This window comes from Pterocles gutturalis, unplaced genomic scaffold (genome assembly GCF_000699245.1).
Source record: "Pterocles gutturalis isolate BGI_N339 unplaced genomic scaffold, ASM69924v1 scaffold931, whole genome shotgun sequence".
NCBI lineage: Eukaryota > Metazoa > Chordata > Aves > Pterocliformes > Pteroclidae > Pterocles > Pterocles gutturalis.
This window is the reverse complement of record NW_010105098.1, coordinates 48,093-72,373: the sequence shown is the minus strand read 5'-3', so window position 1 is coordinate 72,373 and position 24,281 is coordinate 48,093. Positions and strand designations below refer to the sequence as shown.

The window sequence follows — 24,281 nt, the reverse complement described above, 5'->3', positions numbered from 1 at the left end:
GAGGTCATTAGGGAGCTGAACTGGACAGGTCAAAACCTGAACTGGCTTATTGCAGGCTCAGGTGACCACCAGCTCAAGAGCAAATGCAGGGCCTTGACAGCATCCTCTTAAATGATTTTAATGTTGTACCATCAGATGTCTCAATGGCACTAACATCTCTAAAAGTGAAGTGTTTAGTTCCAACCAGTAGCAAGAGACAGGCTACCTTGCCCAAACACCATTCAGGGCATCTAAGTCCATTTGTTTTTAATATGACCAGTGACTCTAAGTTGCTTTGGTGTTTCAAAAAAAAAAAACAAACTTCAAAACCACCTCCTTGGAAATCTCTAAGAAGTATGCATGCAGAACAAAGAACTCCAGGTTTGTCAATTTTACTATAGTGATCAAAATTTAAAAGACTCTTCTTCTCCCTTCTTACCTCTTTTTTGTCATGATCCTATGAGAAGGTGGTCATCTCACTCCTTTCAGAAATCTAACTACTTCTAAAATGGCGCATCAAACATGACTTTTTTGCTAACAGCAACAAGAGGGAATACTTTAGGAAGGAAATGCATGCACTAAGAGTGTTTGCATTCAGAAAAAAAATGTGGATGTGTATGGGCATATGTAAGCTTGTACTCTTGAAAAATGAAGTAGCTTATAATTGGGTTATGGATCATAACACACCAAAAAGCTTCAGCACTTTAGGATGATGAGCTGTACATTAAACATTCATTGTCAATCCTGCCATTTCTCAGCTGATTCACATAAATGAGGAAGTGGCTTTGGCATGTAATCAATACCCTAAGTGAGGGAAGTAGAGTGAAGCTTGCTGTAGCAGCAGGACCCCTTATTACAAAGAGCATAACCTATTCTTATACTTAAAGATGATCTAAAGGGCAGAGACTGCTTATGCTGACACTGTAAATGATTAAAAGCCAATTTATGGGACTGAAGTTCAGTGCTGAGATGGGTGAAGAAGTTCTTGGGCAGTGGAGTTTTACCTAGAGTGGTCAAACATACATCACAGACCTGCATCATGCCTGTGTACTTTCCCAAATCTTTCTCTAAAAATACAGGCTACATTCATTGTGCCTCTCTATTTTTAAATGACTGTTAAGGACACCAGTGATCCAGTGCTTGCTCTTGAGTAGAAGGTGTAGCCATTGTGTGTAGGTGGCCAGTAGGAACATCAGGAAATAACGGTATGCTGACAGTGGTTAAGGACACCAGTGATCCAGTGCTTGCTCTTGAGTAGAAGGTGTAGCCATTGTGTGTAGGTGGCCACATTGTGTGTAGGTGGTACATCAGGAAATAACGGTATTCTGACAGTGTCAGGGTATAAATCTCCTGAGATTTATGATCTTTGTCTCTTATGCTTATTCTCTTTTCCTTTGTGCTTTCCTACTTGTTTGTTGACTCTTTGGAAAATATATCTCAGTTCTGTCTGGCATCTGAACAGCACCTAGCACAGTTTAGTTCTGGCTCATGCATTCTAACCATGGCATCTTAAAAGGTTGTGAACTGTCATGGCAGAGTCTGCAAAGGAGGAAATCGCAAGCAAGGAATTTTGTGTTTAATTTGCAGTAAGGGGATTTAAGTTAGACAGTAAGGCAAGCTCTCTAACAGTAGCATAGTGAAATATAGATTGCCTTGGAAGGCTGTGGATCAATTATCACTGAGAAACATAGAGAATAGATTAGCCAACCCCTTCATAGGACTCATTGGTAAACTGATCCTGCCCAGAAACATGGTGATGAAACATACGACCTCTTGACATCTTCCTTTCCAACCCTAACCATTGTATGATTGATTCTATGATCTTCTTTAGGGCCTGTTTTTTGTGTTTCTGTGATCTTTCAGAGCTAACTCCGGGCTTTAACCTCATACATCCCACTCGGACTAGGGGGAGCTTTGTGTCCAAGTTCAGTATTCACCTTGTAAAACCTATTGACTGAGCAAACCTGATCTCCAACACATCGATACATTTTATGTCAGCCATTTTATGTCACAGAAATATGTTTTTCAGTGCTATTTTTCAGAATAGGCCCTAACTTATATAATCATAGAATAGTTTGGGTTGGAAGGGACCTTTAAAGGTCATATGGTGCAATCCACCCTGCACTGAGCAATGACATCCTCAACTTCTCTGGGAGGTTGTATTTTCATGGTGCAGCTCTGAAGGGAAGAGATACTCTCTGACGTAAACCAGGCACATGATTACAGAGGCCGTTAGTCGCGGGCCCAAAAATTTATCTAACTCCTCTCTTACACATTCAGCACCATAATATCTGCGGGCCTGATTCCAGCGCTACAATATAGTTGCTAGAGTTGCTTCTCTTCTTTTCTCTGGACTGTATGTGAAGAGCTGCACTAAAAACTACTTGAGGTACAGAACAAGCTGTAGAAAAGACAGGCTGCTAGGGATCATGTAAATGCCTCACACAACAGAGGTAACTGAGCCTTTGTTGAGGACTACAGTGTGGTCAACGCTACGTTCAGGTCCAGGTACTACTGTTCTCAGAAGTGTATTGACAAAAGAGAAGAAACTCCAAGGGATAATTGTAAGTAAGTGAAAGTTAAATATATTATGTGGGGTGAGGGATGTTCAAAAGTGTCAGGAAAGAGTAGAAATACACAAATATTTGAAAGCTGTAAACATCACAGAAAGGGGTATTACTTCTGAAGTTCAGTGAACCATGGGATGGTAGAACTTTTTTTCAGTAGTGGACAAGTCTGGGGCAAACACCAGGAAAAAGAGACCAGTTGAAAAACAGTTTTCTCCAGTTTGCAAGCTGGAAATAAGACCTAACCATCAAAGTATAGACATTTACAAAGTACCTTAGCAGAAGCTGTACAGCTCTTCAGACAGCCAGATACTACTGAACATATGTCACAGAACATACCTTTCTGTAATGACAGAAGCACCAAAGGCCAAGGAGTCATCTGACCTTTTCTTCCACCCCCATGAACTTGGCAAAGAGGATTTTTGTCTTTGTCAAGAAGCTACCTAGCGGGCTACACACTATGCTGAGCATTACGCATGCAGGCGTCTCCTCTTGGCTGAGCAGTATGTTTGTCACACAGTATCACCCATGCGGCCAGGCAAGAAATACACACTGCTGCTGAGCAGCTGGATGCCGACACTTCATTGTAAACAATGGACAGAATTGGGAGAGAGGAAAAAAGGCAAGTTACATGGAGAGACTGCATGATAACCAGACAGCCAGGTGTCAGAGACTGAAACAGCCTGCCCCGTGTTCCTGACAAAGTGCCTTGCCCAGCCTCTACGAGCATGGTCCATAAAATGTGCAGCCTCTTGAGCTGGTTTTCCTTACTCATGCATACTGTCAGGGATGGGGAGGGACTGATACATTTATGTAAAAACACACATATTTATATGCAAAATAAATAACTTCTGTAAAAGAAAACGTTGTTAAAGGCTGAACAGGAAACCCCAGGCAGTATTTTGAAGACAAACCAAGTAACTTAGGAACTCTGCTGCATTAACATTTGTTAGACTCTGAAAACATTTGTCCTCAGAATTTGCCCATTCATACTGAACATGAGGTACATTTTAGCATTGAATACCATGTATTTTAATCCCACCATGCAGAGAACAGGAATCTAAATAATACTAAAATAAGAGTATTTTTTTGTGTTACACTATTGTAACAACAAACATTGTTGTTTGAAACAAAGCTTGGTTCTGAGGTAAAAGTCCAATGTGGGAAAGAATAAATAGCTCTACCTGATGCACCAGGTCATCAGAACTGACAGACATTTCAGATGTTTCCAAAGTGGGTGGGAAACCACTTCAGCCAGGTCTGTCAGTGATTACCTGTCTCAGCCCACAGTGAAGCTCTAAGCAATACAGTGTGCAGTGCAGCAAAGATGGGCTGTGATTCTACTTGTCCTGAAGGAACACAATGGAAAGGACCAGTTATTTTTTTAAAATTAGAAACTTTATTGTGAATTTTGTATTACCAGCATTTGTACTCATCAGAGTAATTAGCAGCTTAGCTGTTACACAGTTACACTTAACTCTTCACAAAGTCCTGTGACATTCGTCATCTGAAGCAACGTGAGGAGGAGGCAGACTGTGTCATTGAGAATTTTAGGAGTATATCAGGCATCTAGTTAGGAGTGTATCTAGGCATCTCAGACCCTGTGAATGAAGGACTGCTTCCTGTGCCTCTCCAACTTTCTCAGTTTAGATTGCAAGGTCTATAGGCAAAGGCCATTTGCTCCTGCACCTGCTCAGTGCCTACTCTGCTAGCTGTACAGCAGCACACATAACATTGTCACCTGGAGGAGCCTTCCTGAGTAGAAGTCACTTGTTTCTGTCAGGGTATGAAAAATTCAGGGTCCCATACACATAAATCTCTCAAAGATAAAATAGAAGATATCCTCACCTGGATTGGTTTGATCTCAGAAATATTGCCTCTATATTATCATCAGATTTACCCCCGGAAGAAAGAATGTCTAGTAAAAAACACCTATCTGCTAATTAAACCAGAACCAATTGCATCAGCTGCATGGTCTTTGGTAATGCTGCTGGATGACAGTGTCAAATTTCAATTTTTATTTAATATTTTCTCGCAAAACAGGGAACAGCAGTGTCAACTCACTTCCACATTTTGGGTTTTAATCACAAAGAACCTGTGAGAGCATTTCTTTTTTACAGGAGTGTTGAAATAGCCTGTATTAGATTAGGAGGTGTCGTTTCTCCAAGTATGCTGTGCAGTTAGTAGGTACTGGGCAGGCAGTAGTATTCCCTCAACATCATTTTATTTGAAGGTATTTGTACAGCATATACCTAAAGATCTGTAGTGTTAAAGTGCAAATCTCATTTGAGAATCCAATACTAAAAAGACGACTTGGTTAACAGTCCTAATGACAAAACTCTTTCTTTTGCTCACAGAACCAAGTTCAGAGCAGACAGTAACACAGAGACTCTTTAATACACCGTCAGCTCAAGACATTTCAACTTTTGCTTTCCTTTAAAAAGTGGTAAGAGCTATAAAAATTACAGTTTCTGGATTCTCTGCTCAAACTATCACTGGAGAAAGCAGGAGAGAGCTGCTCCTGCTCTAAATTTACAGTGGAGAGGGGGAGGGGGAAAGTAAGAAAGAACTGCTCGTAAAAGTGAGAAACATCCCAGGAACCTGAGCTCAGACACAGCAACAATCTGTATAATTTTCCTCACTGTTTGAAAAAGAAGGGTAGGATATCAAGGAGACTTCAGGATGCCTTGAAATTCCAGGCAATTAATTTAGCAGGTGTGGGAGAGATGTGAGAAAACAAGTAGAAGGTCTCAAAAGTTGAAGACTGATGGTTGATTTGCACCTCATTGCAGCTCATTGCCCCTCTCAGCCTGAGAACTGAGGGGCAGTTAGAAACAGGTGTACCTTGTAAAGCTGATTTTCCAGCAAATGAGTCTTCTGTTAATATAAATGCCGAAGTTAATGCAGCTAGTTTTTCTCAGAGGAAGAGATAAAATAGCTTTTGTCATTTTCTGCTATCTCTATCAAAGAAGAATAGATGCTATTTTTCCATATGCTATTGTAAGTATAAGGTCTTGAACTGTTTTGGGTTGGTTGGTTTGTTTTAATGGAGAATTGCAAGCAATATTTTCAAACACATTGGAATTGAAAAGACTAATATTCTTTAATGAAGGTTTACTTATCTCTGCTTGTAGGCTCCTACGCACTTAAAGAGCATACTTAAATCTAACAGCAATGTTTTTAAGTTTTCCTTTTAAAAGGCATTCTGTGTCTTTACTATAGGAGACTGCTTCAACTTCCTGGCATTTATTTTTAAGGAGTAAATCTTTTAAATCAGCTATAACAATAAAAAGCAGTCTCTTCTCTAAAATTCTTACTATTGTGTTCATTAAGGTAAATGTTACTATGTATAGAAACAATGGTAGAAAAATAAACTTGGAGATCTTGTCTCTGCATACATAAAACCAAGCATCTCTCATGTAGGAAGCTTGTAATACACCAATTTAAGTAAAACACTGAATATTTATATTTATTGCAATCTAGATTAATAAATACTTACAAGTGATTTTTCCTCTTTGTTTCACAAGATTGTGCAATTAGCAACTCTTGTGTTAAACACTAGTGAAGCATGTTGCTGTTTTTTTAGAAAATAACTAATTTTTTTTTTCTACCTAAAAAAAGAAAAGCAGGGAGCTAACTTCTTGGGGGGGATGTTGCTTCATCTTGTTTCTTGATGCACAGTTTGAGTAAAAAGACACAGTTCAGTGAAGTCTATATCCTTCTTGGGACAAGTAGGTATTTGTACTGTGCAGGGGGAAATCCCTTCAGGGCCAAGGAGTCTGGTGTTCTGCCCCTGTGGGCAGCCACGTCAGTCCCTCTTGCATGCACACATCACCTCGTGAGCTCTAGTTACAAAGCTGTAGTTTAATTTTCTTCTTCCTCTACCCCTAAGAGAAATCTAGTCTGTAATGGTACTATTCTGATAGGCTGGCTATGAGTAAAACCCAGTCTTGCAGGGTCTGGGGACTGTTGTTGCTGGTCATGTAGGTTATGCAGTTAATGTATGCTGGACTCTTGACTGCTTCCCTGCTTCTTACTTCAAAGCAAGTGTTCAGCTTTGTGTGTATTTTGGGTTTTTTTTCTTTAACCTTTTACATGATTTCCTGGAGAGAAGCAATACAATGTATTTTCAGAGCTGAGGAGTTGAAAGTGAGAGAGTGGTGGAAAGCAGGTATATAGCTGCAATATGGGGTGTAAAATACTGCTTCAAATCTGGTTCTTGTGAACTTCAGCTGGCTTTATCTGGTGAATTTTTTGATTTTGTGTTGGGCTTTTAATAGTATAACTCTTGTAATGATCTAAATGTCGTAGCTGGCTTCCAACAGTATTGCTTGTTTCCTTGTTTTTTTCTAATGACAAAGATCCAGTCAAACTACTGGTGGCTGTTACAGAGCTCTGTTCAAATCTGGTCATGTTCATTGGGTTACACTGGCTGGTGGACAATCTCTTAGTGCTGAGGTTTTAGCAAATGCACTTTTTTTGGGGTGAGGATCTGTGAGTAAAGTCCTACAGCAGGGCAGTGTTAGATTAAAGCTCCCAGCTACTCAGCTGAGAGAAGGTTGCAAATGGCAAGGTAGAGACAGATATCTCACTTGAAACATGGCTTTATGCCTGCAAAATGCACCTTCTATGCCTTGGTCACACACATGCTTATCTTATTGGAAATTTTTTTTTGAATTTTGTATGGGAGAATAGATAATAAAAATACAAATAGAACTGAAGTGCCTCTGTAGGGTATATTTCTTGGGTAACTCACTGTGTGGTAGTGTGACAGCTGTAGTTGTGGCTAATTAGTATAAGAAACAACTGGGTTCTTGTAGTCTCACTGAAATGCTGAAGGTCTCATTGCACTTGTTTTCCCACCTCTCTACACCCCCCAAGCCAGCATCTACAAAGAGCAAAACCAAAAAGACAGCTTAATATTTTTCTGAAAGTCTGCTTCATTTAAATCTTTGCTTCTGAAACCTGTCACAAGGTGGAATTGAGAAAGCTGCAGGTTCAGAATACTTCAGCTGGCTTGTGCAGCTGTGGTGGCCAGGTTTGACTGGGAGGCCATTGAAAGCAAACAGAAACTGATAGTGACTATAGCTGTAGGAGATACCTTCAGTAAATAGCTGGCCAGTTGTTGCTGTTAGACCTGAGCAAAAAGCCATGGAAGCAGGGAAGGAAGTACATGCTACAAATGTGATCAGAAGCCGTAGTTACAAAAGTTGTGCAAGGTTTGTTTCTTTGTAACAAACACTTTTTATATAAAAAAAGGAAATATCCAACTTGAGATAAATTAGTCTGAGTAATATTGCTTAGTGCTTCCTTTAATCTAAAAAGATAGCTGGTATGTGGACCAAAGATTTTTCAGATTGCTTGATATCAAAACTCCAAATTGTCTGCTGAAAGAAAAAAAATGGCATGAAGAATATGTGTATGTTGGTTATCCTGACTCTTATATCTTGTCCTTGTTGTTTCCAGACACTTTGCAAAAGAGGCAAATTGATAATGTCTTCAGAACATGGAGCTAACAAACGGCATCATAACCCAGTGGACAGTATATGCAGGAAGATCAAATCTATACAAATGATGGACCAAGTCTCTAACCCTGCTTTGCAGATACCAAAATTTCAGTCCCGGAACTTCGACAGTCCACAGTGCAATATCAAAAAAAATCTAGAAGAAATATTAAAGAAAAGAACTTTTAGAAGTCATGATAGTAGTAGTCCGCACTTGAGCAGTCCCAGCAGTGACAGTCTTTTCTTTGCAGACTTGCAGTTGCTGTCGCCTTGTCTCAGGCGTTTCTCTGACTCCCATCCTGCAAATGCTACATATTCAATAATTAAAAGTGAAGAGAGATCCAGCAACTCATGGATGCCAGTATGTCCCATGGAGAACTGTTCTCCATCCTACTTCAGATCCAGAGAGGCTAATACTCAGAATAAACTGTGTGCTTTATCAAATATTGAATCTAAAGATGTGCTTCGTGAACAGAAGTATTTCACATCAAGTCCAAATTTGTATTTCCTCACATCTGATAAAAAGTCAGAAAGTGCTGTGATCCAATCTCCTGCGACAAAGAGACCATCTTTGAGTGAAAGAGGTAAAAATCCAAAATCTTAGACATCCGAACATTCAGCCTACATAGATGACATTTATTTGCTACTTAGGCTAGTAACAACAGGTTTTAGAATGACTCAAATCCAATAAGACTGCAAAAAGAAATGAGTAAAATATTATTTGTCCTTTAAAAATATTAATGTGAATACATAAAGTGAGGAAGTAATAAGTCATGTCAAAAACTTCTTCAAACTTGCAAATTTCTTTTTGTGGATAAGTCATTTGGCTTTTAATTTAGTCTGCTTTTTAATATATAAAAAGATACATGAGCTTGGGTGTGGCTTTTTGTTTGTGTATTTTGGAGTCTTCTTTTTTTAAGGATTGCTTTCTTAGTAACTTAATCTGACCATGATGGTTTCTCTACAATATATCTGGAGGGGGAGGGAAGAAATAGTTGGCCTCTTAAAATGTTTTGGTTTGTATGTTTACTTCGTGCAAAACAATAGCCAGAGTTGACAAAAATGGATGCGTAGAAGTAGATACATAAACCAGTTCCCAACTCGGAGGCTCCAGCTACAAACAGATCCTGGTGTTATTTGAGAGTAAAAGCTGTTTTTATTGGTGGGGGTGAGGGAGCTGGTTGGTTGGTTTTGGTTTTTTAATGACCTTAAAAATAAAATCGTCATTCAAGCTGTGGCATGCTTTGTGTGCTTGTGCTATTACAAATATAATATTGTAGTTAAAAGCTGTGGTGCATGAGAGTTACTATGAGCAAATAAAGATGGACAATAACAAACTTATTCTTCATAGGATGGAAGCAGTCACTGGGCTACAAAGCTGACAACACGTATGATGTGAGCTTGATCTGTGAAGAAGACCTGCTGACCACTATCTTCTGTGCATGTGACATAGAGCATACAGGTTTGCCAGTGGCTTTTCATTGTTCTGTTTTATTTTCCTCTCAACAAATTTTCAAGGCTAAGATCATATTACGATTCCTGAGACATGCCAATCTGTGATACGCTTAGATGGATTAGCTCCCTTAGCTAAGTGGCTGTATGTGTGGCAGATGCAGAAAAAATGCCTGTGCTTCTATTGCATCTATTCTTCCCTCCTCTTTCCCCTTCCATCTCCCCCTGCCCTGACACACACACCCCAGCTGATCTTTGATGTATTTTAGTGCAGAGAAGGCAGAGGAGCAACATGCTTCTAGCAATCAGCCTTATTGGAAATGACTGACTTCTTTCTTTTAGGCTTTTTCCTGTTAGAAATGAGAACTTTGGGAAACTTCAGAGCAAGAGATAATTCTGAGTTCTACCTCAGACATGACTAAAAGTGGTAAAGAGTTGTCTAGCAGAGTAAAATAATGTCAGCCACAGGGTTTGCCCGATTTGATGAGAAGACCTAAAAGTAGCAGCATGGCAAATATGTTGAGTTTATTCTTCATAAACTGAAGCCCACAAAACTAGTAAACTGGACTTTCACATCCCCGCATTAGAGAAAACAAACAACAGCTCTAAACTGTTCCTTTGCAGGTCACACTAGAACTGCAGGGATCAGTTGCTTTTCTACAGCTCTCAAGGGCTGTTGAACACACACTAGTGCAGATCAGCAGCATGCCCTTTTACAGCTTTTTGTAATGGCCTACTAGACTTCAGAGTCTGGTGCGTGGACACCTGTATCTATTTTTAGGAAAGGTAGCAGTTTCCAAGATAGTTGATTTTCTGAGACACACGACAAGTCGGGGATCAGAAGATAGTGGTCTTGAAGAGCTGTGCAACATGCTTGACCCAGATCAAAAAGACATCTCCGTGGACCTGGAAACATACCATGCCATCATGAAAGAGTGGATTGAAGACTGTAGGAGAAAATGGTAAGGGCTTTTTACCAATCTATCTCCTAAAAGTTTCTGTGAAAACAGGAGAGTAGAAAATTCTCCTGTCCCGTATGTTTTTTGTGCTCTGAAACAAAGATGCTATCGGGACACTGGCTGCAGTGTGGGTTTTGGCTGAAAGCTCTTAAGTGTTACAAAGTTGGTAAGCAATCCTGTGTCATTGATTTTGTGAGCCTCGATCCTTGCTTGTTTCAGGCAAGATGGTGCCACTGAGGAACCAACAGTAAGCACGGAAGACCTGGAACTTAGAGCGCATAAAAACACCTCTGAAGGTACAGACCACCTTTTTTGTTGTTTTTATTTGGGAAAACTCCATTTTCTTATTCTGTAACCAAAAACCCCATCTCTTTCAGCAAAAAAGATGCATGTCCAGATGAATGTTACATCAGGAAGCTTGGAGGCCTTTGGGGGTGATGTGTCTAAAGGAGACATGTAAGTCCATTTAAGCAATTCTTCTCAGAATTTAGTACTCCTAGCTTTAAATTACTTGAGAGCAATTCCTAGAACCGCTGTTTCAGAAAACTGTCTCCATTTCTAATGCTGACCTCAGCCTGCACTAGCTCTTGATGCTATTACGTTCTTCCTCATAGCTTCTGCTCAGACTTGAAAACACACTAGTAACTTTTCCTACTGATATCTTGGTCCTTCTGTGTCCATTTACCCTTTTAATTCCCTGCAGTCAGGGTTTTATGTTTCTCTTCCTTTTTAAAACAGTTGCTTCCCTCCCCCAAGTTCATAGGTGTATGACAATAGAACACATTATGTCCTGAAAATATGGTCCTTGGTTTTGTTCTTTATTTTTAATTTTTTATGGTCATGACTCTGACTTGGATTCTGTTGGTAGCAAAGAACATAACAAACACCACAAGTTTCAAAGATAATTTTTGCATTTTGTGTAGTCAAAAAATCTTAAGATCTGCTTCCTTATTGTTTCTCAGGGTGTTAAAAGGGTGATCCTTGCTCAAGTTCCAGTTGAAAGCGTAAGTGGGGGGTGGTTTAGAGGAAAAGAAAGGATCTAGAATTTGTGGAGTTAATACAAAAGTATTAGTGGTGGCCTAAGAGGAGATTAGCAAAGGCTAAGATACTGTCATGCAGACATCTGGATATGGCACTTGTCTGGTGGCATACTTCAATTGTAGGGAGCATAAAGGGTGCTTAAAAACAGAACAGTTCCTGGTGTCTATAGAATTGGAGAACTGATCTGAAGATGATCTGATGTCTCTGTGCAGAACAAATAACTATGCAGTGCAGTGTTACAAGTCCTCTGTGGGCTCTCCTCTTGCTTCTCTGAGTGCAGCAAAGCATCAGGATTTTTAAGAAGTCTAAGTTGGATCAAATAACTTTTCTCAATCCTTCCTGGTTCTGTTACTGGAACAGGGAGACTTCTGACTTGATAACCTGTGTTGCGGACCTGCAGTACAATAACCAGAAGCTTCAGGAAGAAAACAACAAGCTGAAGCTCACACTGGAAGCTGTGGATGAGACCAACAACAAGCTAATGGCAGATAATGAGGATTTACGTCAACAAATAAAAAGGTGGGAGACCATGATGTCACCAGGTCTACAGTGTAATGGCTGTGGGTGGACCAGCCTTGCTTAATGCTTTTAGCCTCACTGGTGCTTCATGACAGCAACTTTCTTGACTTAATGTAGTATCTGTAAAGTTTAACCTTCCTGTCTGACTGTTCTGCTCTGTACCTCCTGGTTCTTATAAATTCAGTTGTTTGTCTTATAGCCTGGCTCTTGCAGCATGAGGTGCTGCATGTGCATGCAGGCAGAATCTTAGGGCAAACAAAAATCGAACAAAAAAAATAATTTAAAAAGGCTTAATATTATGGAGAGAACAGCCAAGCACTAGGAGGCTTCCAATCCTAGACCACACACTTGCTGCCAAGCAGGGAGGAAATGAGCATGTAAGAGCTATTTTGCTAGTCCCTTGAGGAGCTAGAGTTGTTTTACTAGCTTAGTATTGCTGCAGTCTGGGGACCCATTAATGCCATGAGAACAAGCCTATTTTTACAGTGATTTCATAATGCTCATCTGACCCAATTAATTCAAATGTGGTATAGTTATGTCCACTGCCAAGCTGTTCCCTGCTGTCTTCTGGGGAGATTAAGGCAAGAGTCCTGCAGTGCAGCTGGCATGGGATGTGTGCTCTCATGTTGGACCATGTGCTCTGGGGTGCTCTGCAGCCTAAAGCTAGCCAGGAAGAGAGCCTTGTCCTATTGGTTAAATATATGTTGTTTGTGATATCAGATCAGGATAAGAAAATGTTGCAGAGCTTATCCTTGAAAATGGAACTGAAATGGTTTCCATAACTGCTAACAATGAAGTACTGTGAAGATGAGTTTATGTGCTCAGGTAACCTTGATACATCTGACTGTAACAAGCCAGATTGTTAGGTGGATGCAAACAAGCATGTTGTCTTGGATGCTATGTTTGTCTGGGGTTTTATCCCTTTTACTGTGATAGCAGAGGGGGTGATAAATAAGAGTAAGTTCATGAGCCTTTACTTACTGCACAAAAGTTATGTGCTTTAACTTGATTGTTACTCTTCTGTTAGATATCTGTGCCAAAGAATAAGTCCCTGGTGGCTTCTAAAAATACTGTTCTTGGTATTTCAAACCTATTTAATGACCAACAGTAGCTTGCTAAAGTTTTTCTGGATTTACTTCCCCCCACACAGCATCCAGCATTCTGTGCTGAAAGCCAAATCACTGGAAGAAGAACTAGAAGAAGCAAAAAACTACCTGAACTTGTCAGAAGAGGAGAGACAGGAGATTCTCTGCCAGAATAAACAGCTAGTAGGTGCTCTTATTTCTTAGCTTATATTGTACAGCATCTCATGGCTTGCTGTAACAATGGTATGACCACTCAGACTAAATATCAGCAACATGACCTTCTCTGTACCAGTAGGTACTGAGGCTTTTTGAGGATTTTTGAAATGTGATTTATCAGAGTTACAAAAACACTGAAGCTTTGCTTGGAAGTTTCCTTAAATTATTGTCAGTTACAATGAAGAAAATAACTAAAAGAACCAGTCTCACTTGTGCTTAAAGACAACAGCTCTCATGCTGCCACCATTGAGCCTGGTCTGTTTTGAAGTTGTTGTTCTGCCAGAAATTAACATGACTTTGCTGTCCCTGCTGGATCTAGAAGACTTAGTTCAGATGTCTGCACAAAAGTCATTTTTCCAAAACAGCCCTAGGTTATTGCCAGTGTCCATGTGGGCTGGCAGATACGACAAGGGCCTATCAGAAACCTGTCCATTCTGGACTGACAGCTGGAAGCCAGGTAGCGCATCTTGGCATGTCTCAAAGGGCATGAGCTGCCTATATGAGAGTGTATGAACTGCAGCCCAGGTGTCTGAGTAGCAAAGCCTGTGTGACTGTAAGGTGCAAAAGCAGCCTGGTAACAAGGCTGATGTGGCTACAGCTTTAGCAGGTGTTGCCAGACACCAGTGTGTGGGCGGTCCAGAGAACACATGTTTGTGTTGCTGCCACATGTGGTGTTCACACTACAGCGGCATCTCTGCATTTTGCTGTGTGGCTGTAGCTGTAAATTGGTGTTCCATAGCTCCGTGCCCTGCTGATGGCGGGTATTTAGAAAACAAAAGTCTTCCATGCCAAACCAGAACACAAGACTTTTTTTGTGCTGTCCTGCTGCAGTGTGTATATATTTTTGTTTTGCTTTAATTTGGGATTACATGCATAATTCACCTTGTGAGAAGGAGGTGGGTGGGTTGGGGGAGAGAAGTATTATTAGAAGTTTTGCTGTTGTGCTTAAGTCCCTTAGTTACTGTTCCCCATGCAGTTGAGGCATCAAGTGGGATAATACTACTTATGTAATAAGACCTTTCTTCAAGTCTGATATGCAAAAGGTGTGGTGTGGCACATAGGCTGTCCAGATTTGTCTTAAGCATTAGCACAACTAGACTTGCTCACTCTGGCCTTGAATACCTCCATCCTATCATCTGCTGGTCTGAGATTTACTCTGATTTGAAATGCCTGCGTCAAACACTTCAGTGAGGTTTCATGAGCTGGGCCAGCATCAGCACTCTTGTTTTTGCTGTGGTCTCTGAAGCAAAGGAATGCAGCAACACAGTTTCATGTTGGGCTCTGGATGTGTTTGTGATCTGTTGGTTTTTGTCTTAATTTGGCTTTGAGTGTTGAAGTTAACATGCTAAAAACAACTATTTTGTTTTTTTCTTTTTCTTTTTTTCTTTAATTTTAACTAAACCTGATCAGGAAAAAGAAAATCGGTCTCTCATCATCAAAATTTCTTCTCTTCAGGAAGAGGTAAAATAAATCGTGACTTTGCAAGTTTGTTTTTATCTAGCTAAAAGCTCGCCACTAAGAAATGAAATGTTTGTCAGACTTTGAAGCCTGACTTGTTACTTAGCTTAATGAAGCATCTTACATTTTACAAGGATGACTTATCATAAAACTGTCTTGAACTTGCCCTGTGCTTCAGTCTTTCCCTTTGCTGGGTAGGTAAGGATACAAGGTTGTGAAAGTAGGTGGGGCAGGGTCAAACAGCTTTTTTTCCCCCTCTTTTTAAAAAACTTTATAGACAAGTTCCAATTATTTTTTGTTAACTCACCTATAAATATACTAACTCTCTATTGAAACTATATCCATCTAACACTTTTTTAATTTCATATTCACTCCTGTTTCCCTCCTTTAAGATCACAAAGAGGAGCCCTGTACAAAGTTGTAACTCCCCCCAAAAAAATGCTGTGGCTGGGGGCTCCACTCACAGGTGGATCCATTGATACTGGCCAAGGACCTATAGGAGGCTTGTAGGGAATATACTGCTGACCAAGCTATATTTCTAGGCTGGTTTTTTCTCTTTTTGTTGTTCAGAGGAGAGCTATATATACTTACTTTTTCTTATTTATTTAATTAAAGTAAATATTTTAGAAACTAGTTTTTATCAGGTGATAAAATGTTTTGATACTTGCTTATAACCTATATTTTAATTTACTTAGCATGACAAAGAAAACAGTTAAATCATACATAGTAACCAAAATGAAGCACCTCATGGATTCAGAAACCTATTATTTATTATAACTATATGGTAATTGTTGTTCTTTCCGTGTTTACCATGCTCAAGATTAGTCTTTCTGAAAAGCTCATAAGTCTAAATAGCTATTAAACTGTATCTTTCAAAAAATAATTCTCATGCTGTAGGCCTGAAAGCTTTTCTTTAGCTTTCTAGGTCTGGTATTGCTTATAAATAACATTTTGAGATTTTTCTCTTTTGACAGTGCTCTGGAAAAATGGAGGAAAAAGTAGCAGAAGCAGTTTCAGTGGGGCAAGCACATACAATGTATGTGCATAAGTGCTGGTAGTGCTTTAGAGTAGGCAGTAGCTTGGGGGTGGAGATGTCATTTTTGCCTAATTTCTTCAAGGAGAAGCTGTCAATCCATTCAGCTGTGCCTGAACACTCTCTATCTTGTTCAGAATATTAGGAATAGCATGGACACCGATGGACTTAAAAAGAAGATTTTGGAGCTGTCTAAAAACGCAGCAGAGCTTCAAGTAAGCATAGGAGGAACAAAAAGACACCCTATAGTTTACTAAGCCCTAGTGAGGAGAATTTCTGCCTCTGGAAGGTAGACAGCCCTGAACACATCTCTTAAAGAACTGCAGTGCAATCACAGCTTGGACAGCGTGGCTTTGACTAAGAAAGTTGCTGTCTGGAGGCTGAAAACTGGGCTAAATATAAATAACCCATAGTTCCATTCTTTCCTCTAAGCTGAACTTTTAATAAACCTTTTCCCCACTGTTTGGGAAAATGTTTTAGCAAGTCATGCTTTGGCTGATGTTGCTGAAACTATTAGTCTGGAGAGACCAGAGGAAACAATGATGACTGTGAAAGCTGAGAACACTTTCACTTTTAACTGGCTGCAAGATTTGAACTTCAAAACACACCATCCAAGGCATTCAAAGAAGAATTTGATTTTTCTAAGCAGAGAACATGGATACACTTTTTCCCTTCCAAGTTAGGAGATAGGAACAGACTTTGTATTATGGTTCATACTGGTGACTGGAATTATTTTTGATGTTTTCATTCTTTAGATCCAAGCACATATCTATGAGAACACTGCAGTGAATAAAGAGGCAAGCTTGATCCAGGTTAGTTACTTGTACTTCCTTACTGTCTTGACTGAAAATACTGACTACGGTATGATTTGTAAAAAGGCAAGGCAATAGTCTTCACAGTGGCACTTATTATTTCTACTGTTCTCACACTACAGAACCTGATCCTATAAATGGCTTCAAAGTAGGCGAGATCTGCTTTAGGACCTGCTTATGAGTCAGTATAATTGAAGGTTTCAGGAATTTTCTTTTATTTAAAAAAAAGGAAAAAATCACAACCTATTAGAACAAAAACTGTCAAACTTCAGAAGAACGTACAGAAACTTCTAAAGGCTATTTCCTTCAACAGTTGGTGAAAGAGTGCACCTGCAGATGATCCTATGCTTCATATCTTTTACTTAAACTGCTTGATTTTTTTTTTGTCAAACTAGAAATGGTGATTCAGAGCCCAATGGAAAAGCAAATTTATTCTTTCTCATTACTGAGGTGTAATTGTCTAGGCTTTGAAGAGTGAACACTTCTGATCATGTTTTTAAACTTGTAGTTTGTATTAGAAAACAAAGACACAAGATTGCATAAAGGGTGTTGGCATTTTCTGGATTAATGAACTATGCAGATAGACTTCTAGGCTAATGGAGTTTCTGTTTAGCAGAACATGTTCTGAATTGGTTGATGAAATATTTGACTATTAGGCTGTGTGCAAAAATGAGTGCAGCTGAAGTCAAATAGTGACAAGAGAGAACCTAACTTCGGTGTGATCCAGCTGACAATTTTGTAGCTGAGTGGTTTTTAATAGTGGGGTTGGAGTTTTTTTAGTTTTGTGTGATGTTTTGGTTGGGTTTTTTTTGCCACAAGCAGCTTAAGGGCACAAATGAACTAACTTTTTTAAAAATAGCTTTCACTTTCTCCTCCTTGAATGATTCAAAGCATTTGTGGCTTATTCTCTTATTTTAAAAAGGCTTTTTTAGTCTATTGACTAAATGGGAATTTTGAAAGCAGATGGCTAGGTTGCATGTTCTTGTAGAGAAAGGTGACTGATGTTGTATAATCTTGAAGAAAGTGGTGTGGAAAACTGACTTTGCTTGTTGGCATTAGGATCTGTGGGATAAGGGCTTACCTGTAAGCTAAAAAAACTACTTGTAGCCCTTCATACAAAGGCAAATTGGATCAGATTGACGGTCACTGAAAATTATTATGGTGACCTTTCTTTTCCAGGCCTGCAGAAAGTATGTGAATATAGAAATATTTTTTCCTTCTTCCTGCCCCCTCCCCCAAAAAAACCTTCAGCACTGTCCATCAGTTGTCTCTACCAAGGCTGGAAACCTGGTTCTATAACCCTGCTTTTCCTGCTTGGCTTGCTGTGTATTTCATCTCTCCCAAAAACCTCAACTATTTTTAGAGGAAGAGTAGGAAGAAGTCATAAAAGGGGTGAGAGGACCAGAGCTTCTACCTCAAGTTCCTGTTTTCTCTAAGAAATGCTCCACTTGCCTGTGCAGTGTCTGCTATTGTAATGGCATAACATAACGGCAGCCCATTGCTAAGAAAGCTACTCCCTCTACCAACTTCTCAATCTTACCATGAGAATTGATACATTCTCTGTCAGCCATACCATTAGGTGGTGCTTAATCTGCAGAGTGCTACACTCTATGCCTTTAATCATGAAAACTGAGTAAACTCAAAACATTGCATCTTGTTTTAAGCGTCAGTTGGGACTGAGACTCATTCGAGGCATAGTATAGTCCAGGTTTTCAGCTAAAACTAGAGTGCTTCTGTCTAGTTTAATCTGAAACACAGTACCTGGAAAGAGCTTTTCAGTCTCCCTAACTTCAGGAGTTACATAGAAAAGGTGTTATGTGTGCTGTCTGTTAGCCAATATACAAGGTAATTGACTGTATTCTTTTAAATTTGCAACTAGTTTTATCTTAAATAATCAGGTTGCTTCTCAAACATAAATCATCCAGTTTACTGCTGTGATATAGGATTGAGTGTAGAGTTATTTTAGTTACAAAGCACCACAGCTGTAAGCATTACTAATGTACTTCAATGTGCTAGGTGCCAGGCTGTGTACTTTAAAGGTTCTTTTTTCCACAATCTTTGCAGAAGGAACAGGACATCAAAGAACTGAAGTTAACCATTGCGGAGTATTCCTCAATAATAGAGGTATGGGACTGAGTTTAGTTTTTGAATATGTGAGGGGAAAGCATGCATATCCTATACTTATTCTGCATGATAAACTAACAGTCTAACTAGGTCTGATGTGTGTTTTAGACTTTACGGGCAGAAAAAAATAAACTACTGGAGAACATGCAACACATGCAGCAAGAGCTGATCTTGTGAGTATTATGAACTAGTCTCAGGAGATGCAGTTCATCAAAAGGGAAAAAGGGCTGATACCTGTTTTTCCCCTGCTTCTTTTAGAAATAGGTTGAGTTTCCCATTGTTGTGTAAATTTAACAGTAATATTCCTGAAGGGACAAATTCACTGCGCTGTGAACTGGAACTCGCTCAGTCTTCTGAGGTATGAATCAAATCTTTATTGAATCTCATCCCAGTTGTCTTGCATCAGTAAAGGAAGAACAAAGCTCATTCCTTGTAGATCATTAGATAACCCTGGAAGTCGAAGCCATTAATCCCAGCACACAAGGCTTGAGTGTGAAGGTTACAATCTTGTCCAGAGTACACTGGAGAAAGTCCAAAGAAAAGCAAACAAAACACTCAGATCTAAAATCAGACCTAAAAGTAGATCTGTAAGAGCTAGGGTCATGCATTTAGCTGGCAGAAGAACAGACTGATAGGAGAAGATAGGAGTTTTCAAATATATAAAGGCTGTTATGCTGAAGAAAGTTAAGTCTGTTTCTTCTTGTACTGCCTACACCAGACATGAACAATGATTTTTCAATTGTAGGAGGGGAGACTTCTCTTTCCTTGGAGCCTAATGTAGTGAAAAAGAAAATTGGGCATTAGAGTAAGCATCTTGACAAGGTTGTAGAGTCTTCATCAAATTTATTCTTTAGAAACTGATAAACACCTGTCTGTAGGTACTATTGCCTTGCCCCTCCACAGTTACAGTGGTGACTGAGCCAGCTCTTTTTTTCCGACGTCTTTGAGTAGTGACTCAGAGAAGGACAGGAGAGGCATTGTTCTGATGAGTCCGGCACAAGCTGACACAATCTTAGTACTGCAGCTGAGCCTGTTGGTTTTGGAGTTATAGTGTCCCCTGTGTCCTCTGCAGAACACCTGGCAGGTGGTTTGGTGCCTTTTGGGAACTATGCTTTTGCTCAGACACACTTCACATAATACTTCACATAATACTGGAAGTTTGGTCTAATTTGCCATTGTCATAGCTTTGCAGCACTCCAGTGGAGAACTACTGGGGAAAAAAAACAATTTACATGTACATATGGTTTTGGCTCAGATTTTTATCTGAGCTACTCTGTGTCCATTTCTCTAAAGACATTCCATGGAGTCTCCTCATTCCTTATAGTGCTGTCTTCCCTTCATGGTGCTGTCTTCTCTTCAGATGTAAGCTGTGCAGCAGAGCTGATAACCTACATGCTATTGCAGTGACTTCTCTTGTAAGACTTCACCATGCTGCTACTTGCTTTTGCATGTGGTGCATTTGTGAGAAGTTAGCATTTGCAACAGGAAAAAAATAATCTACTAATGGACTAAAACTACAGGCCCAGAAATGAGAGGTATACCTGGGTAGGCAGCTCTGTTTCAAAAAATGTTGCAACTCCCCACAGCCCCAGTGAATCACTCTGTTTACCTCTCAAATGCTGCAATGAGACACAATTCCACCAAATCACCTGTAAAGCAAGTAAGAGCTGCTTATTCATCACTTGGTAAAGCCTCTTCTGAATAAAGATAACTAATTATTGACTTCCTCTTGCCTCCTCCGGACATGAAAATTTACATTGGATCACTCAGCAGTTTGGCTGGCTTGCTTTTTGTAAAACCTCCATGACATGATATTTTTTGAAAGGTTTTACAACCTTCAAGTTTTGGTAGCTCTGACCTTCTGGTAAATATGATGCAGGGATACTTCAGAGAAGTCTAAATGTCACTGATGTTGGTTTGTAATAAGGAGATGTCAAAATAAGCTAGCTGGCTCTTACATCTCTTCAAAGATTACCAAGACTGAATGGACATCCCTGGATGAAACACTGGACCGTGAAGTGATGTTTTTACTTCAGGGACCTGAATACGCAGGAGAAAAATTTAAGACTATCATGCAGAACCTGGTCAGTGAAAGAGCTTATGTAAACAACAATGTGGTCTTCTATCAACCTTTTAATTCTCCAAGCATTGATAATCAGATCACGTTTGCTCCTTTTGGAAAAATCAGATTATAGCTTCTTTGGGGGTGGGGGAATGGGGCATACTTTAACAATATCACTTGGCCACTCTTCTAACACTGTAACTTATAACCTGGGTAATTCTGGGCAGCATTGTGTCGAACCAGTACCAGAAGTGCTAGGTTTTGGGGTCTTTGTTTTGGGGTTGGTTTGTTTGGTTTTTTCAGCAAGAGGAAGTCTCTGAAGCAGAGGAGCTTGTCATGGCTTCTCTACAGTGGGTAGAAGATCCTGATGTGAACATGCAACAGGCTTGGGAGAGAAAACTTGTGGTAAGTAACTGTTTCTCTGAAGATATTTTATGAAATAGTGAGGCTGTGCAAGAACTTAAGGTGTATATCTTACTGCTGCATGCTATGTATGTTAATTACTTGAGATCATAGTGGTCTATTTGGGCTGTATGGAGAGAAATATCTTTTGTAACTTTTTTTGAGGAGGAAGGGGACTATTGCTTTTTACTTAAATTCTATGCTTTTCCTGACTTTGCTTTTGTAAGAGCTTTCTTTGTTAAAATATGCTTGGAGGAAAGAGTAGATGAGGCAAGTCAATTTGAATAGGAAAATAAGGTCAGACAGAACACTGTATTGTATGAGCTATGAAGCTTTTCTGCCCACTGCATGTTTCTATGTGCCTTGAGCACCCATTTTCCCCTGTGCTCTGAATCTGACTATGCTACTGGATGGTTTCACCATCAAGAGGAGGAGGGAGGTGGCTTTATAACCAGATTTCCACATCAAAACCTTCAGAGGGTTTGCTTTCTTTTGAAAGACAGAGTTCTGCTTTTGCTGGACATACTCCACAGGAAAAACTGCTACAAAAACATATTTTACAACTTAATCTTGCATAATGTATTTTTACTATTCCTCAGGCCTCTTGTGATGCTTGAAAGCAAAGACTTTTGCTCAAGGTAACTGGTAAAAATAACTTCATGTGTTAGCAGCAGTCTGTGGACCAGCTCAACTCTCTTGATCTTGTTCTCTCCTCCCCTCCAGTGTAACAAACCAGTTTCTGAAATTATCTTCTTGTTGGATGTAGCTTTTTACTCTAACCTTCTCCTTGTTACTAATCTCTTCTTAAGAACACTGCTACAGAAAACTCCCCCAAACTGTATATTATTGCTGTCTTTTGGTTCCTTAATAGATGCAAAACCCTTGGTTTATCCTACTTGGGTAACAGCAAGTGGCACTACAGTACATTCTGCTTTAAGCTGTTAACTTTTAAGCAGAAAGCTGCCCTTCTTTAACTCTAGTGCTGCAAAGTGTTGTAGCTGGCCCCCTTCATCTGGGCAAGCAGAAGCAATCATTGGAGTAATCCAGTCCTGCAGTCAGCTTTTTTCTTTATGTAAATCCTGAAAGCTTCCCCTTGGAAAAGGTGCAAGCCTTCTCAGTCTCTTCACCCTGGTGTGACTTTGGGTAGACTCTAGGAAACTGCTGTCTCATGCATTGCTGTAACTTTTTGATCTTGACTAAAAACTTCCTCCTTTAAAGCTGTCACAGCTGAAACGTGTATTAACTTACCATTCATGTTGGGATAGTATTCCTGTTGAATATGCGAAGCTAAAAACTTTTGGTGTGGGTGTTAAAGCTGATGTAGCAAATGAATCCTATTCTGGCTCCTAGAGAGCAATGCATTTGGAAACTAAACTAACAGAGGATCAAGGGACAACAAGATTATTTAAAAAAAAAGTCCTGTCCTTCTTGGGCCCATGGGGATGAGAACTGACTCAATGTCAAATGGATTGTCTTCAGCTAACTGGAACAAGCCAGATATGTGGGAAATAATGTATATGGAGCTGAACAACAGTAGACAGGGGGAAAAAAAGATTCAAAGTACTTTCTTCCAGCCTTAGTGAAAGCTTTTGCAGAAAAACAAATTAAATCTTGGAATATGTGAAATATGTTACAGATGTGTTTAGCTGGTTTTACTTTAAAACATACTTTAAAATAGTATATTATAAATAAATTTGAAGTGTGCCTGTGGTTTTTGTGAATATATGCATACACAGATGGTGACAGTAAAAACTTTTTCACCCTTCTCCTGCTGGATGATAAGACTGTGGCACGTGTGCCCTGATAAGCCTATACCACTTATGTGTCAAACATGTTATTTCAGGGAGCAAGAGCTGCCTGCCTTGGCTGAGAAACTGATCTTCAGGATGTGGGTATTTGCATATGGTCACATCCCATGTCATCCTAGTAAACCTATCTAGCAAAACTGCTCAGGCTCTTTTTCTTTTGTAGCATGATACTTGATGTGCTACGCTTTTTTTTGTTTGAACCTCATGAAAAACATTAGAGTCTAACTTGCAAGTAGGTAACATTGCCTGTATTTGTAGGATTGTTGTTTTCCCCTTTGAACTAATATAAAATTCCAGAAATAAGAACCTCGTTCTTGCCTGACCTCTTTATGACTCTCATTAAGAATTCTTTAAAAGCTGAGGACTCTATTTTGTATGTTCAATTGAACAAGGTCAGAAAAAGAGGGACTGGATTCTTTGTTCTTGGTACTTTATACTGCAAGTCACTGTTCAAAAAAAAAAAAAAGATGCAATGTTACTTGACACTTCATTTCTACCATCTTCCCCTTTTTCTTCCTGCAAATCAGAAGTAAAACTGAAAACCTTTGTCATCCCTTGGACAGATTTCATCTGCTAGGCATGGACAACAAACTGAAATGGGGATTTGTTGGTTTGTTTTTCTTTGTTTTACTGTAATACAAACTCAAACTGGTGCCAATGGACTTTGTTGTACTTTGAGAAGAGTGTCACAGAAGTCTAAATTATCAATTTCAGGGCTTCCTGTGAGATAGTAATTATTAAAACTTCCCCTTATGAAATGTTTTTTTTTGTTGCTGTATCTGGGCATCTTGTGATGGAGGTTTTCTGGGGTAAGTTGTGAAGACTCCCTCATGCACCATGTAATCTTCTACCACACTAACTATAAATACTTGTTAACTGTATATTTGTTTTACAAGGGATAAAGAGAAAGAGGGCTACCCTAGATCTGCACAGAAAAAAAGGCTGAATGGCTTTTGACTTAGAAGTAACCTTTTGAAAAAAGTGGGAGCCATTTGTCCAATTGAACTAGCATATGGATGCTTACATTTTCTTGTGCGAACTGCTACATTTTGCTCCATCTTAAAGTACTAACGCTTGGCAGGTGTCTAGCCTGTCTGTCATCGCACCCCATCAGATTCAGGAATAAGGCGGCACAGGTTTTAAGTTTAGGCAGTTTTGTTAACCTCTTAGACTGCACAAAACACTGTTTTGTACAAAACAAGCACCTTTTCTTCCTTTATCTCTTCCTTATTAAACTGTATTTTTCCTCCTCTCCCCACC

At 39.5% G+C, this 24,281-nt stretch overlaps 1 protein-coding gene across 1 annotated transcript in view; it reads left to right on the top strand.

Annotated features, from left to right (window-relative positions):
* Positions 1–8,039: 8,039 nt before the first annotated feature.
* The window catches only part of LRMP (lymphoid-restricted membrane protein), a 38,828-nt gene continuing 22,586 nt past the window's right edge, over positions 8,040–24,281 (top strand). Inside the window, exons 1-14 of the mRNA XM_010087236.1 lie at positions 8,040–8,634; positions 9,402–9,512; positions 10,284–10,464; positions 10,681–10,757; positions 10,839–10,917; positions 11,863–12,021; positions 13,172–13,289; positions 15,951–16,028; positions 16,569–16,625; positions 18,690–18,749; positions 18,858–18,922; positions 19,008–19,107; positions 20,720–20,833; positions 21,115–21,216. Of these exons, the coding sequence (XP_010085538.1) occupies positions 8,040–8,634; positions 9,402–9,512; positions 10,284–10,464; positions 10,681–10,757; positions 10,839–10,917; positions 11,863–12,021; positions 13,172–13,289; positions 15,951–16,028; positions 16,569–16,625; positions 18,690–18,749; positions 18,858–18,922; positions 19,008–19,107; positions 20,720–20,833; positions 21,115–21,216 (1,896 nt within the window). The remainder of the gene's footprint in view (positions 8,635–9,401; positions 9,513–10,283; positions 10,465–10,680; positions 10,758–10,838; positions 10,918–11,862; positions 12,022–13,171; positions 13,290–15,950; positions 16,029–16,568; positions 16,626–18,689; positions 18,750–18,857; positions 18,923–19,007; positions 19,108–20,719; positions 20,834–21,114; positions 21,217–24,281) is intronic.